General features: G+C 41.6%; 1 protein-coding gene across 18 annotated transcripts in view; it reads left to right on the plus strand.

The window, feature by feature from the left end:
- Map4 (microtubule associated protein 4) overlaps positions 1-16,600 on the plus strand; it is a 94,589-nt gene that overhangs the window by 36,570 nt on the left and 41,419 nt on the right. For 17 of the 18 annotated variants that reach the window (XM_048334511.1, XM_048334517.1, XM_048334519.1 and 14 more), the window contains 2 exons: positions 15,713-15,835; positions 16,242-16,370. In XM_048334511.1, the coding sequence (XP_048190468.1) occupies positions 15,713-15,835; positions 16,242-16,370 (252 nt within the window). The remainder of the gene's footprint in view (positions 1-15,712; positions 15,836-16,241; positions 16,371-16,600) is intronic. The other variant, XM_048334518.1, reaches the window with a different exon arrangement.

Below are 16,600 nucleotides of genomic sequence, written 5' to 3' on the forward strand. Positions count from 1 at the left end.
TGGCCTTTTCTGTTTATGTAGTACTGAGGAATCAAACCCTGGGCTTCATGCATCTTGCTAGGAAGGCATTCTACCACTAAGCCACCTTCCCAGCTCTGATTGCTAGGTTTTTAAGGCACCCTAAAAGCCTTCTGTCAGCAATAGCAGTTACTCAGGGATCTACTCCTTATTCTGTGACCTTAAGAAATGTGATGTATAATTTTGCACCTCAGAGGAACTGATGCTAGATATTAGTTGTGAATGTTAACTTTACCTAGCAACTCATAAATCGTATACCTTTTACTTTAAAAACTGGAAACAATTGGAAATGCAATTGGAAATGCCTGTCTACCTTTTTTTGTGAACTGATATTTTAAATTTCTTTGATAATCATAATCAAATGCAATACTATTTCTACCCCTGCTTTGAAAGCAATGTCATCTGTATGATTTGCAAATATTCCAATGGTTAAAGAAGCAGCAGCTCAAATGCAAACTTAAGAAAAAGAATCGATTTCACTTTCTTTAGCCAAGGGGCAGATTGGCTAGAGGGCATCTATTTGTGATTAACCTGCTGGGGAGAATGGAAGCCACCCAGGTAGGAATCAAACTACCAAAACTAGGCTAGGCTTTTTCTCCAGCCAGATGCCAAGTCTTAACTGGAAGTGACTCAATCCAGCAGGCTCTTGACTGCCAAATCTTAATAGCTAATACAGGGGGGAAGTGGGTATTAAAAAAATTGTGTGGCCCTTGCTGTTTCATCATTTTTAGTGTCCTGTGACAAAAAGGAATTCAGTGCTTTGTATTAAAGACTACTCCTAGCTACTCAGGAGGCTGAGATCTGAGGATGGTGGTTCAAAGGCAGCCTGGGCAGGAAGGTCCAGGAGACTCATCTCCAGTGAACCACCAGAAAGCCTGGAAGTGGCGCTGTGGCTTAAGTGGTAGAACACTAGCCTTGAGCTCAAGAGCTCAGGGACAGCACCCAGGCCCAGAGTTCAAGCCCCAAGACTGACCAAAAAAAAAAAAAAAAAAAAGACTACCCAGTGATATTAGGAGAGCAGTTGTTTGCTGTAGGATATTATTCCACCCTTTGGTAGACTATACAGTTTTCACATCTGAGTTGTTTGAGTTCTGAGTTTGCCCTTTTGTACACTGTATTAAAGCACTATATTACTGGAAAGGATGCATGTTTCATTGGAGGAGGGAGGTGGGGTGAAGAGTGCATGTTTTGGGAGCATGTTATAACTTTGATTCTAACTTGACCATCACTAAGCTTTCTGGTTTAGTGCCCCTTTGGAAATTTCCCATTTTCAGTTTCCTTCAGGTACATTTATCCAGAGCCCTAAGAGCTCCACTTGAGGGAGTCTTAATGGGTTTATGAGCCTCTTTTGTTATGTTGAACTTGCTATTTACTAATGATCTGTGCTTTCCCACCCTTTCCTTCCCGTCCTTCTTCCTCCCTTTTTTCTATTTTTCTTCTCCTAGAAGCCTAGTGTGTGTCTCAACCCTGGGGCTGCTGCGCCACCAGACCAATGGTTTTTCCTAAGCACCGTTACACTTCTAAAACCTTCAGCATTTTGCCGCTTTGCTTTTCCTTCCGGGACACCATGTAGAAGAAGCTGAGGGTAGTTGCTTCGGTGCCTATTTCTGCTGATGTCTGAGCAAACAAACAAAAACCAGCCTGCTTCTTGTGTTCTGCAGGGCTTGATGGGGCCTCCTTTGTGAGCACCATGTGCAAAGATGAATTCTTTTCATTTTAGTTATTATTTTTTAAAAATTGATAAAGATCATCTAATGTCTTCATTGTGCTTTTAAAATTCATCCTATCTGTTTCATTCATGAAGTCTCATATTTTTTTTCTTTAAACGTTTTTCGTTGGCCTTTTTTTTTTTCCCCCCCTCATTTGGTTTGGGACATCTGGTGTGATTCAGAATATTTTAACATCCAGTGAGAAGGGGTTGAGGCCACCCACACTGCAATATCACCTGTTCTTCCCCTTTTACATGGTGAGCTTGCTTCTAGCGAAAGTTCCTCTAACTACCTGTTTCTCTCTCCCTTACTAAAATCTGTATGTGAGCTACTTTGAAGTTTTCTCATTCAACTTCAAAAAAGTATTTCTCCAAATTGAATCTTTTCCTTTTTTAATTGGCAAGTGGGGCCAAGATTGTTTTTATTGTGAAGTTATTATCTCTCTAAGGCATAGTCTTCTTCAAATTCAGCAACCCAATTATTGTGTACTGATTTCTGTAACCAAAGTTGCTTTTAAACCTTATCATACACTGTCACAAAGAATTGAGAAATAGGTTATATTTCTGAATCCTGTGTTGTTAGAATATCGTGATGTTGATGAGTAAAAGGCTGCCTGTAACAGTGGAGCTAAACTAAATTGCAATATATTATTTAAAAACTGCAGCAAGTTAGGAGATTTCTGAAGATTTTATTTTATGTTTCTTGGGGGGTGGGGTGTTGAAAGGAATTGAATCCAGAGTCTCCTGGGCTTAGTAGCCAAATATTCTGCATCTTCAGCTATACCCCTTAGCTTCCCTGTAGATACCTTGTTACATTGTCCGGGCTGGCCTTGAATTCCCGGACTGGCCTTGAATTCCAGGACTCCAGCAATCCTCTTTCTTCAGCTAAGTAGCTGGGACTACAGGCATGCTCCACCATGCCCAGCTTCTAATAAAATTATTATCTGATTAGACTCAAACTCTACTCAGAATTAATATCTTCTTGGCATCATTTTGGTGGAATTGGTAAATCACACAGGAGGAGCCGTGTATAAAGAACTTTTATCTTGAATGTTAGTATTTACATACTCTGAGGAGTGTCTCAGTTGTACCTCTTCCTCTCATTCCTCATTTTTCCAAGCTAATGAGTACAAAAAATCCTAGAGCTACTTAGGATAAATACTGGGAACCTTTAAGCTTTGATTGGATTTTCAGAAATGGGATATAAATCACAGACCCATGTTTTCAAATCATACAGGAGTTCTTATTTTAAGTGTAGAATAGCAACTGATGTTTTAGTTTGTTTATCCTTTTACCGATTTTGCAGGATTTCTAAACCCCCAAAGTATTGATTGTTTCAGAATAGAAAGTAATTGACCCTGTATTTTGAGGGAAGTCATAGTACATATTGGTTTAGGTCCTTCATTAGAAAATGACTGTTGTTTTTTTTAACTGTATATATATTTTTTGTCTTTTCTTTTTTGGTACTGGGGATTGAACCCAGGACGTTGCACTTGCTAGGCAAGCGCTTTGCCACTGGGCTATATCTCAGCCCTAGAAAGTAAAAGTGTGGTACACTTCTTTAATCCTAGTACTCAAAGGCAGAGAGAGGCAGGTGAATTGTGGGTTTGATTCTAGCCTGGGTTACATCCTGAGTTCAAGGCTAGCCTGAACTACATAGCAAAACCCTCTCAAAAAAGAAACCAAATCAATGACAAACACCTATGTTTCAGAACATTATAAAAGTTTAAAGTCCCTGCAGTAACATTGAATTTAGGAAACACTCCATCTTTTTCTACAGGGCCTAGAGACAGATTTTATGGGAAGTTTGGACTTATCTTCTAAGAGGCCAATAAATGATCAATTACCATAGGGCAAGTATGCTATCATATACAGAAGTTTCATAGGTTGCTTTTTGTGGGTGTGGGGAAGTTGTGACAGATAAGTTTTCAAAACTGGTACTTTTTTTTTTTTTTTTTGCCAGTCCTGGGGCTTGAACTCAGGGCCTGGGCACTGTCCCTTAGCTTCTTTTTGTTCAAGGCTAGTGCTCTACCACTTGAGCCACAGCGCCACTTCCGGCCTTTTCTTATATGTAGTACTAAGGAATCGAACCCAGGATTCATGCATGCTAGGCAAGCACTCTACCACTAAGCCACATTCCCAGCCTACTTTTAAAAATTGAGCGTAACATTTATTGCTTCAAATCTGCCTCTGTATAGCTCGCTGAGGTGACAGGCAACTGGAGAAGCCTGAGTAGTGTGCAAGTCTGTGTTTCATACATTCATTTTTCATGATTAATATTGATTTAATCCATTTTCCCCCTCATTTGGTTATTTTTAATTTGAAGTTTGTTTTTTATGTATTTTCTTTGTGAATTTATGGAATTGTTGAAGTTTTCTACTAACTGCCAGCTACAATTTGTTAGATCCATCTGTCTCACTTGGACGTTTAGTTTTGAAAGAAATAATGTAATGTTTTTTATATAGCTTCTTATGAAATCTCCAGGCTCACCTTAAAAAATTGCTGTATTGGCCAGGCACTGATTGCTCATGCCTGTAATCCTAGCTACTCAGGAGACCTAAGATCTAAGGATCATGGTTCAAAGCCAGCCTGGGTAGGAAAGTCTGTGAGATAATTATCTCCAATAAAAGAGCTGGAAGTAATGCTGTGGCTCACGTGGTAGAGTACTAGTCTTGAGCATAAAAGCTCAGGGACAGTGCTCAGGCCCCGAGTTCAAGCCCCAGGACTGGCACTAAAAAAGAGAAAAAGAAATGTTGTATTTCCCTGATGATTCATGTGACCAGTGGGCCAATATCTCACTGATTAAGGTAGCCCAATTAGATAGGGGGACTCTGTTGAAATGTGATGATTTTCACGTGCGCTTTCTCCCTTTTTACAGTTTTTTTTTTTTTTGGGCCCAATGTAGAAGATGAACTTTGTTTTGAAAAGTATTTTTATAACTTCATTCATATACCTGAGTTTGTATTTTTGTGACTTTTGACTTTAACAGTTTGTATATTGAGGCATTTTACTGTGATCATTGTGCTAAATAAATGACACTAATAAACATCTTACATTAACACCTTACAAATTGGATGTTGGTTTGGGTCTTAATTATTGAAGCATAATGTGATTAAACAGATTTAACCATAGGTAATACACTTTTGAGGTCTGTCCCAGATAGGATACAAATAATTTAGCATTAGAAATATTTGAAAGCTGGGCTGGGAATGTGGCTTAGTGGTAGAGTGCTTGCCTAGCATGCATGAAGCCCTGGGTTCAATTCCACAGCACCACGTAAACAGAAAAAGCTGGGAGTGGTGCTGTGACTCAAGGGGTAGAGTGCTAGTCTTGAGCAAAAAGAAGCCAGGGACAGCACTTAGGCCCTGAGTTCAAGCCCCAGGACTGTCAAAGAAAAAAAAAAGCACCCAAAATGTAAAATCTTTTTTTTTTAAAATTTATTTCTTGGTGTCAGTTTTACTGTGAAACAATAGAATTTAGTAACAAAAGTTTAACAAGCACTCATTATAATTGAGTAAGCTTGTAAAGTTGGCATTACGTATAGCTGACATCTATACAAAACTCATCAAATTTTCTTTTGACAAAAACTAAGAGAAATCCAACAGATAGGGGAGAAAGTATGAATTAAAGGTCTTGATTTTAGTTTCATCGTACCAGTCTTAGACCCTTCCAAGTAGCTGGAAGAAAGATAGGGGAGACCTGAGAATATGTGACTCCAGTTTTGCTCTGAGGTAATATGTAGTTTCTACCAAAGAAAATCATGACAGAATCGGTGTCCAGAATGCGGTGTTGTAGTGGGCTTCAGGAACTTGGAGATTTCTTGAGCCACAGCACCACTTCTGGCCTTTTCTGTGTATGTGGTACTGAGGAATCGAACTCAGAGCTTCATGTATGCTAGACGAGCACTCAGCCACCTTCTCAGCCCCCACCCCCCTATAATTATTGTAAAGGTAATATACAGAGAGTTGCTGTTTCTCATAAATCAGGGCAAATCCTTTTTTAGATTCCTTCAATTTGTTTTTTGTTTTTTGGTCGGTCATGGGGCTTGAACTCGGGGCCTGGTCACTGTCCCTGAGCGCTTCAGCTCAGGGATCATACTCTACCACTTGAGCCACAGCACCACTTCCAGCTTTTTGTTGTTGTTGTTGTTGTTAGTTTATTGGAGATAAGAGTGTCACATGCCAGGCCCATGCCAGGTCCATTGGCTCAGGCCTGTCATCCTAGCTGTGCAGTGAGATCTGAGGATTGTGGTTCGAAGCCAGCCCGGGAAGGAAAGTACAGGAGACTCTTAGGGCCAGTTAACCACCAGAAAACCAGAAGTGGCGCACAGTGTCACAGACTTTCCTATTTGAGCTAGCACTCTACCACTTGAGCCACAGAGCCACTTCTGGCTTTTACTGCTTATGTGGTATTAAGGAATGGACCCCATAGGCAACTACTCTACTAAGCCACATTCCCAGCTCCTTATCAAATCATGTAATTACATTGTGAGGTATTTGTTTTCCATTTTGTTGAATAAGACAAAATAGCTTCTTCCTACAGACTGAAATAAAAAAATAGGCATTTGTAAGGATATAGAAAGATTCGACATTTTGTGTACTCTTGGTAGCAATATGAAATAATGGCAGCCACTGGGGAAAATAAAAATGCAGAAGTGAAGAACTATTTTTCTGTCTAGGATCATTTGGATATTTGCAGCATCATTACAAGCCATCAAAAATGTATCAGTGCGGGGCTGGGAATATCCTAGTGGCAAGAGCGCTTGCCTTGTATACATGAAGCCCTGGGTTCGATTCCCCAATGCCACATATATAGAAAGCGGCCAGAAGTGGCGCTGTGGCTCAAGTGGCAGAGTGCTAGCCTTGAGCAAAAAGAAGCCAGGGACAGTGCTCAGGCCCAGAGTCCAAGCCCCCAAGACTGGCAAAAAAAAAAAAAAAAGTATCAGTGCAGGTAGCCAACAGGAAGCATACGTGCCTGTCCCATCTAAAAAAATAATGTATGATCTAGCAGTCTGACTTCTGCAAATCTTCACAAAGGAATTTTTTTTGGGGGTGGATCATTTGTGGGGCTTGAATGCATGGGCATTGTCTGAGCTCTTTTGCTAAAGCTATCACTGTACCACTTTGGACCACAGCTCCACTTGCGGTTTTTGAGTGGTTAATTGGAGATAAGGGTCTCTTGGGGACTTTTTCTACCTGGGCTGGCTTTGAACCCCAATCATCACAGCCCAGCCTCCCCAGTAGCTAGGATTACAGGTGTGAGCCACCAGCGCCCACCTTTACAAATTTTAAACAAATCTTTGTGTTCACCCATACTTATAGAAATACTATCTTCAGAAGCCAAAAGTTGGAAGCAACTCAAATATCCCATTAATATATGGTATGGAGAAACACAAATGTGGGGCATCCATAGGATAGATTATTCTGCCTTAGCAAAGGAAGGAAATTCTCACACTGCAAATGGATGAATCCAAAGACATGCTAAGTGCAAAAAGCCATTTAGGAAAAGACAAATGCTATGAGGTATGTGTAAGAGTAAAATTCATAGAAACAAAAAGTAGATTGGTAGTTTTCTAGGAACTAGAAAAAAAGGGTTTATGGGGAGTTACTGTGTTAATGGGTATAAGACCTTAGTTTTGGAAAATGAAAAAGTTACAAAGACATGTCTTAACTATGTAAGTACTATTTAAATGCTAAACAGTTAGAAGGAACATTTTGTAAGAGCAGATGAAAATTCCATGAAGAGGTTGGGTGAGAATGAAAGAAATTTGAAATTACAAAATCTCCATTTGGATGTAGAGTTGTCATCTCAAATTTGAGATGTCCTAAACTGAACTCATGATCTCCCTCTTCCCTCTCCCAAACCCCCACCTGTTCCTTCACACGTTAAATAGAAAGTTCTAGTTGTTCAGGCTAAATCATTTGGCTTCTTATCTTTTCTTTCACCCCCACATTTAGTTTAGCAAAAAATTGAACATGAAACCTACCTGTCACTGGTCTCTGAATATCTCTCTTTATCGGTCATTGGGCTTGAACTCAGGGCCTCAGCGCTGTCCTTGAGCTTTTTCACTCAAGACTAGTACTCAACCACTTTGAGCCACACTCCCCTTCCAGTTTTCTGATGGTTAATTGGAGAGAAGAGTCTCACGGATTTTCCTGCCTGGGCTGGCATCGAACCTGGCTTTGAACTGATCTCAGCCTCCTGAATAGCTAGGATTACAGACATGGGACTAACGTAAGGTGACAGATGACCTCCCAAATTAGTCTTCTCATTTCCATTTGCTTCCTCAGATTGGCCCTAGATTCTATTTACATTCAAATTGGCCCTCACATTAATCATGTCTACTTGTTTCATGCTCAGAATCCACCCAGGATTTCCTTTGTCAATGGAAAAGTCAAAGCCCAAGGGCTGGGAATGTGACCTAGTGGTAAAGTGCTCACCTGGTATACGTGAAGCCTTGGGTTCCATTCCTCAGCACCACATAAATAGAAACAGCTGGAAGTAGCACTGTGGCTCAGTAGTAGAGTGAGCAAAAAGAAGCCAGGGACAGTGCTCAGGCCCTGAGTTCAAGCCCCAGGACTGGCAAAAAAACAAAACCAAAGTTACAGCCCTTATTAGACGTCTCAAGGGTCTGTGGTATCCCCCGTCATCTTTTTTCTAGTCCTCTCTCCTCTATTTGCTAAGCTTCATTAGTGTTTGCTTTTTTTTTTTTTTTTTGTACTGAGGTTTCAATTTAAGGCCTTTGCGAGGCACACCTCTTAGTCTGGCATTTTGCTGGTTAATTGGAGATGGAGTCTCTTGGGCTTTGCTGCCTAGGCTGTCTTTGAACTGTGATCCTCGAGTTTCCTCCAGTCTCTTGAGTAGCTTGAATTAGAGATGTGAACCACTGGTTTCACCCTCTTTGCCTCTCGAATATGGAAGGTCATGGACTTGATCCTCAGCACTCTGTGAAAGAGAGGATTATGATGATGATTTAGCTTAGGTGATGATAATTTAGATTAAGATTAATTTAGATTAATCTTTGGTTTGTGATGGTAATTTAGATTGTGATGATAATTAAGATTAATTTAGATTAAGTTTTATAGGCTAGTTGAAGGGATTAATTACTCCAAGATAGTAGGATGGTGGTTAATGTCAACATAGAAAGTCCTTACAGGTTTACCTTTGTATATAAACTTTTGCCAGTAAGTGATGATTCCCTTTGGCCACCAGTTCCTTTTCAACTTAAATGGTTGTATAACGGTAATGGAATAGGATGTAACTAGAGCATATATGGTTCTTTGGGAAACAGAAATGCCCTATTTATAGAGAGCAAAAGTACAGGTGAAGCTTCAAAAGTGAACATCAGACATACTGGAGAAAAGTGGTCTTTATGTTGTTGTATTTTAAAAAAAAATTATTTTTTTAAAAAGAAAATTAACTCAGGACTGTCAGAACAAAAACCTGGCAAGGCTGGTCCTGCACTGGGTTTGAGGCATTTTAAGATGAGATAGTGGCCTGACCCAGCAGTTCTTGCCTGTAATCCCAGGTACTTGGGAGGTAGAGATAGGAGGATTGTAGTTTAAGGCCAGCCCTTCCTCTCCCTCCTCAATTTTTTTTTTTAAGGCTAACAAGACTATATGGGCTGAGGATATGGCCTAGTGGCAAGAGTGCCTGCCTCGTATACATGAGGCCCTGGGTTCGATTCCCCAGCACCACATATACAGAAAATGGCCAGAAGTGGTGCTGTGGCTCAAGTGGCAGAGTGCTAGCCTTGAGCAAAAAGAAGCCAGGGACAGTGCTCAGGCCCCCCTGAGTCCAAGCCCCAGGACTGGCCAAAAAAAAAAAAAAAAAAAAAGACTATATTTTGCCACAAGCTGGGTGTAGAAGTAATCACCTGTAATACTACGCTGTCCCAGACAAAACACAAGACCATATCTGAAAAGTAAAGCAAAAAGGGCTGGAGTTGTTGCTTAGGTGGTAGTGTTCTATATGGATTTAAACTATCTCACTTTTTTTTTTTTTTGCCAGTCCTGGGGCTTGGACTCAGGGCCTGAGCACTGTCCCTGGCTTCTTTGTGCTCAAGGGTAGCACTCTGCCACTTGAGCCACAGCGCCACTTCTGGCCATTTTCTATATATGTGGTGCTGGGGAATTGAACCCAGGGCTTCATATATGTGAGGCAAGCACTCTTGCCACTAGGCCATATCCCCAGCCCTATCTCACTGTTTTGAATTTCCATTTAGTTAGGGTCTAGTAAAGATAAAGAAGACTGAATTCACAGGAATGACAGATCTAGAGGGCAGATATTATCCCTACAGTGGAGACAAAGTTCACAAGGAATGAACAAAGTTGGAATAATGTTGTCTCCTCCCTTAATGCTTGTTTCATATCTGGGTCATTGCTGGATGGTGAAGATATTTATTTGCTGTCTTTCTTGCTTGCTATAGGCCAAGGTAGGCAACTAGGAAGTTGCAATAGGAGGCTGGTTTGGGGGCACTGGCAGAACTTGGGGAAGATTCCCACAGGTTCATTGAACCTCATCGGGTGAACTTTGTTCACATCAAAAGAGCACCATAGAAGCAAGAAAGTATTAAGCACAGGGGAATCGGAAGAGGGACCCTTGTCTCTACTGCCTTCTTACCCACTGTGCACTAATATCATGCAGCTAGCAAAGGAAAAATGTTTATGGAGTCCAAGCAAGGCAATGAAGAGTAGATCTTATCGCTGGGAGGCAATAAAATAATGGCAGTTTATCTTTTTAAATATGATTTTGTATAAAAGGGATACTGTTACATAAGTCAGGTGAAGAGACATAGTCAGGTAATGAGTACATTTCATTTTGGGCATTTGTCACCCCTTCCCTCGTTCTCTCCCAGTTTTCCCCTCCCATCCCCGTCCATAAGTTGTAGGGTTCATTTTCAGCATAGTGTCTAGTGAGTCCCACTGCTGCATTTGCTTACCCTTTATCCCTCTTTCTGTTGCCTGCCCCTTTACCCTCCCAAGGACAGGAAAATGAACAAACAAGACGGAAAGAAAACAAAAACAGCAACAAAGAAAGAAGCTCTGTTTCCATTTCATGGAGTTCATTTCAATAAATATTATTTTATATGATCAGGTGCACATAGGCATTTCGCCTTTGTGTTCCTCCCTTAAGAGCATCCTCCGTGTGAGTGCCTAGAGTCCTATATAACATAATTTATCTTTTGGGGTACTTAGCTTTCCAAATGATCCTACACAGCTGAGGTAAGAGTAAAACTCATTTCTAGATAGGAGGTAACAGTTTGTCATAGGATTAAAAAAAAAATCTTTTTTTTTTTGTTTTTGTTTTTGTTTGGGTTTTCTTTTTTGCCACTCCTGGGGCTTGAACTCTTGGCCTGAGCACTGTCCCTGGATTCTTTTTGCTCAAGGCTAGCATTCTACCACTTGAGCCACAGTGCCACTTCTGGCTTCTTCTGTTTATGTGGTGCTGGGGAATCAAATCCAGGGCCTTGTGCATGCTAGGCAAGCACTCTACCGCTAAACCACATCCCCAGCCCCAGGATAAAAAAAAATCTTGATTTCCCTGAAATCTTTTTTTTTTTTTCCTCTTTTTTATTGTCAAAGTGAAGTAAAGAGGGGTTACAGTTTCATATGTAAGGCCAAGTACATTTCTTTTTTTTTTTTTGGCCAGTCCTGGGCCTTGGACTCAGGGCCTGAGCACTGTCCCTGGCTTCTTCCCGCTCAAGGCTAGCACTCTGCCACTTGAGCCACAGCGCCGCTTCTGGCCGTTTTCTGTATATGTGGTGCTGGGGAACCGAACCTAGGGCCTCATGTATCCAAGGCAGGCACTCTTGCCACTAGGCTATATCCCCAGCCCCCCAAGTACATTTCTTATCCAACATGTTACCCCCTCCATTTTTCCCCCTCCTCCCATCTCCCCCTTTCCCTCTCCCCCCATGAGTTTTACAGTTGGTTTACACCAAATGGTTTTGTTCTCTAAAATCTTTTTCTTTTTTGGCCATTCCTGGGGCTTGGACTCAGGGCCTGAGCATTGTCCCTGGCTTCTTGCTCAAGGCTAGCTCTCTGCCACTTGAGCCACAGCGCCACTTCTGGCCATTTTCTGTATATGTGGTGCTGGGGAATCGAACCCAGGGCCTCATGTATACAAGGCAAGCACTCTTGCCACTAGGCCATATCCCCAGCCCCTTCTCTAAAATCTTTTAAAGATATGTTCAGTCTCTATAGTCATTGTCTCCATTATAGCTGTATTTAGTTTTTTCAACTCAAACTTTCATAGAATAGTCTGTGACTGAGGGACTATAACTTTGTCTTGAATAACTTACAATAATAGAAGGAAAGAAGAAAATTTTAGAGTATAAGCAAAGTATAAGAGGAAAAAATAGGGCTAGGAATATGGTCTAGTGGCAAGAGTGCTTGCCTCCTATACATGAAGCTCTGGGTTCGATTCCCCAGCACCACATATATAGAAAATGGCCGGAAGTGGCGCTGTAGCTCAAGTGGTAGAGTGCTAGCCTTGAGCACAAAGAAGCCAGGGACAGTGCTCAGGCCCTGAGTCCAAGCCCAGGACTGGCAAAAAAGAGAAAAAATAGGGGCTGGGAATATGGCCTAGTGGTAGAGTACTTGCCTCGCATACATGAAGCCCTGGGTTCAATTCCTCAGCACCACATATATAGAAAAAGCCAGAAGTGGTGCTGTGGTTCAAGTGGTAGAGTACTACTTACTGGCCTTGTGCAAAAAGAAAGAAGCCAGGGACAGTGCCCAGGCCCCGAGTCCAAGCCCTAGGACTGGCAAAAGAGAGAGAGAGAGAGAGAGAGAGAGAGAGAATGAGAGAATATATTGTGATTTCAGTTCTCACTTGTGTACTCACAAGGTCAATGTTACAGCAAAGGCTTCTTCAGTTACTGTTTCCTTTGCTGTCAGTGCCCATTCTGAAATTTTCATTTATATATTCTAGCCCCCCTGTCCCATACTAGATTTCCTGTTAGTTTTTTTTTTTTTTTTTTTTTTTTTTTTGCCAGTCCTTGGCCTTGGACTCAGGGCCTGAGCACTGTCCCTGGCTTCTTTTTGCTCAAGGCTAGCACTCTGCCACTTGAGCCACAGTGCCACTTCTGGCCGCTTTCTATATGTGTGGTGCTGGGGAATTGAACTCAGGGCTTCATGTATACAAGGCAAGCAGTTTTGTCACTAGGCCATATTCCCAGCCCCCTATTGCTGTTTCTTTCCAAGTGTGCAGTTAAGTAGTAATCTTTAATATTATATGTGTTTCTGACCATGTCATTCTCCCTCCCTGCAAACAGAGAGGAGTACCGAATTTACTACTCTTAAGTTCTTTTGCCCACTGAGGATTTTCCATCTCTACTCTGTCAGCTTTTCACTTACGGGCGATACTAGCAGGTTGTGCAAATCTCCCTATAAAGTAGGTTTGAGGTTTTCCCCTTCCTCGGTTAGCTGTGGATTGAATTTCATTCATTGCCCAGACTGGGCACTGTCCCTGGCTTCTTTTTGCTCAAAGCAAACACTCTACCACAGCGCCACTTCTGGCCTTTTCTATATATGTGGTGCTGAGGAATTGAACCCAGGGCTTCATGCATACAAGGCAAGCACTCTCGCCACTAGGCCATATTCCCAGCCCACTGAGAATTTTTTGTTTGTTTAGAGTTATCCACAGTTCCTAGAATAAATTGGTAGAATGCTTAGATGCCACTGAATATGAAACGTGGACAGACATGCTGTTATTATAATGCTCATGCGTGTTTTCTTTCACAGTTTGGATTTGGTTTGGGCTGCTGATTAGTAATTTTTCTGGTGTTAAGCCAAAAACTGAACTTCTGTCCTACTTCAGATACTTCTGCATATATATACATATATATGTATGTATATATATACATATACATATACCTGTTTTAACAATATAAAAATAGGAATGGGGTTTATTGTGAGTTGACATTAAGGGAACACTTTAATTCTAATATTGTGTCGAAAAAAGAGCCTAGTTTTCTATTTTTCTATAATTATGGTAACTATACATCATGTCATAGATATGACAGGCCTGCTTTATAATAAAATGCCTTGTTCTGCCCTAGTTTTTAGTTTTGCTTTTCTGCAGTGCAGAGGATTAAATTCAGGGCCTGGATAGATAGCTCTATTCCACTAGTCCTTTGCTTTTAGGTTTTTTTGGGTTGATTTTGTGCCAGTCCTGTGGCTTAAACTCAGGGCTTAGGCACTGTTCCTGAGGTTTTTTTGCTCAAGGCTAGCACTCTGCCACTTGGGCCACAGCTCTACTTCCAGCTTTATTTATTTATTTGTTTATTTATTTATTTATTTATTTAGCCAGTCCTGGGCCTTGGACTCAGGGCCTGAGCACTGTCCCTGGCTTCTTTTTTGCTCAAGGTTAGCACTCTACCACTTGAGCCACAGCGCCACTTCTGGCCATTTTCTATATATGTGGTGCTGGGGAATCGAACCCAGGGCTTCATGTATACGAGGCAAGCACTCTTGCCACTAGGCCATATTCCCAGCCCCCTCCAGCTTTATTTTTGGGTGATTCATTAGAGACAAAAGTCTCATAGACCTTCCTTCTCAGGCTGGCTTTGAACTGTGATCCTTAGAGCTCAGCCTTTTTTTTTTTTTTTTTTTTTTTTGTTGGCCAGTCCTGGCGCTTGAACTCAGGGCATGAGCATTGTCCCTAGCTTCTTTTTGCTCAAGGCTAGCACTCTACCACTTGAGCCACAGTGCCCCTTCTTGCTTTTTTTCTCTATATATGTGGTGCGAAGGAATCGAACCCAGGGCTTCATGTATAAGAGGCGAGCACTTTACCACTAGGCCATGTTCCCATCCTCTGAGTAGCTAAAATTACAGACATGAGCCACTGGCTTCCAGTTGGATTTGTATTTTGTGGTATAAGATTATCTTTACCTGAAGCTTGCCTCAAATTTACAATCCTTCTGCCTAAAAGCCTACTTTTTGGCCAGAGTTTGCTTAAAACATGATCTTCCTACCGGGTGCTGGTGGTTTACGCCTATAATCCTAACTACACAGGAGGCTGAGATCTGAGGATTGTGGTTCAAAGCTAGCCTGGGCAGTAAAGTCCCAGAGACTCTTTTATCTCCAGTTAACCACCAGAAAATCAGAAGTGGCACCATGGATCAAGTGGTAGAGTGTTAGCCTTGAGCTGAAGAGCTCAGGGACCGCGCCAAGCCCCAGTTCAACCCCACTACTGGGGGGGGGGGGGCGTGGGGAGATACAATACATATATTATGTATATAGTATGATATGTATCATGTGTATATGTATATTCCTGATCTTTGCTTCCTGACTACCTAGAAATTAGAAATACAGGCATGGGCCCTTGGGTCCAGTACTCTGCTGTTTTTGTTTTGTGTTTTCTTGTTTGTCATGGGACTTGATCTTGGCCTGGGTGCTATCTCTGAGCTCTTTTTTGCTCAAGTTTGCACGTTTTGTGGTGGTTAATTGGAGATAAGGGTCTCATGGATTTTCCTGCCCAGGCTGTTTTTTTGAACCATGATCTTCAGATCTCATCCTCCTGAGTAGCTAGGATTGCAAGCATCTAGGCTCCTCTGCCATGTTTTTTTTTTTTTTTTTGGCCAGTCCTGGGCCTTGGACTCAGGGCCTGAGCACCACCCCTGGCTTCTTCCCGCTCAAGGCTAGCACTCTGCCACCTGAGCCACAGCGCCCCTTCTGGCCGTTTTCCATATACGTGGTGCTGGGGAATCGAACCGAGAGCTTCATGTGTAGGAGGCAAGCACTCTTGCCACTAGGCCATATTCCCAGCCCATCTCTGCCATGTTTTTAATGTTAGGATTAGTCTTTTGTTTTTACTACTTTATTTCCTTCTAGTAAAACAAAACAAAACCAAAAAAGTTAACTTGAAGGCATTAATTAGATGTAATTGTGTTATATTGTAATACTTGCTACTTTGTAGAAAGTCATCTTTAGTAGAGGAGAGAAGAGTATTGTTGTAACTTCTTTTGTGTTTTTATGTTAGGGACTCCAGCTGAATTCCTTGAAGAGAAAATGGCCTACCAAGAATATGAAAACAGCCAGAATTGGCCAGAAGATACAGACTTTTATTTCCAGCCTCAGCAAGTGGTGAATCCTATCCAGCCTGGTAAGTGCAGGGGTGTGTGTGTGTGTGTGTGTGTGTGTGTGTGTGTGTGTGTTTGGTGGAGGTGGATGGGGGGGGTGTCCTGGGGCTAGAACTCAGGGCCTAGGTGTTGTCTCTGAGCTTTTTTGCTCAAGGCTAGCACTCTACTCCTTGAGTCAAAGCACACCATTACTATCCTTTTTGGTGATTAATTGGAGATGGAGTCTCACGGACTTTCCTGCCCAAGCTGGCTTTGAGCAGTGATCCTAAGATCTCAGCCTCCTGAGTAGCTAGGATGACAGATGTGAGCCACGGGCACCTACTGATTCTTGGGCCTCTTGGCAATATGGGTAGCTGATATAAAATATCAAGTTTCTTTTCTCCAGTCTTGATTTAGGTTTTTAAACATGTGCTTGTGTTTTACTCTTAGGTATGTTTTCCTATGACATGTTTGCTTCCACAGCTGTGGTACCTCAGGAGTGGTCTGTGGGAGCCCCAAGCTTTCCATCAGAGTCCTTTGTTACCCCTGAAGTCCTTGCAGAGCCTTCACAGCCAACAGGTAATTTATTTAAATCCATTTCATCTATTATTGGTTGTACTCAGCAGTCAATATACATTACCAGACATTTTTAAACAGCTTATTGTAGACACAAATAAAAAGGTGAAAGCTATCACAAATGTTTTTAATATTTACTAGTAATATCCTAGCTGCAGTAATTGAATTGTAGTGGAAACATAACACTTGGGATTAAGGGACAAAAGAAGTTTGGTTTTTGTTTTGGCCTGTCC

The sequence above is a fragment of the Perognathus longimembris genome, chromosome 26, assembly GCF_023159225.1.
Source record: "Perognathus longimembris pacificus isolate PPM17 chromosome 26, ASM2315922v1, whole genome shotgun sequence".
Lineage (NCBI taxonomy): Eukaryota > Metazoa > Chordata > Mammalia > Rodentia > Heteromyidae > Perognathus > Perognathus longimembris.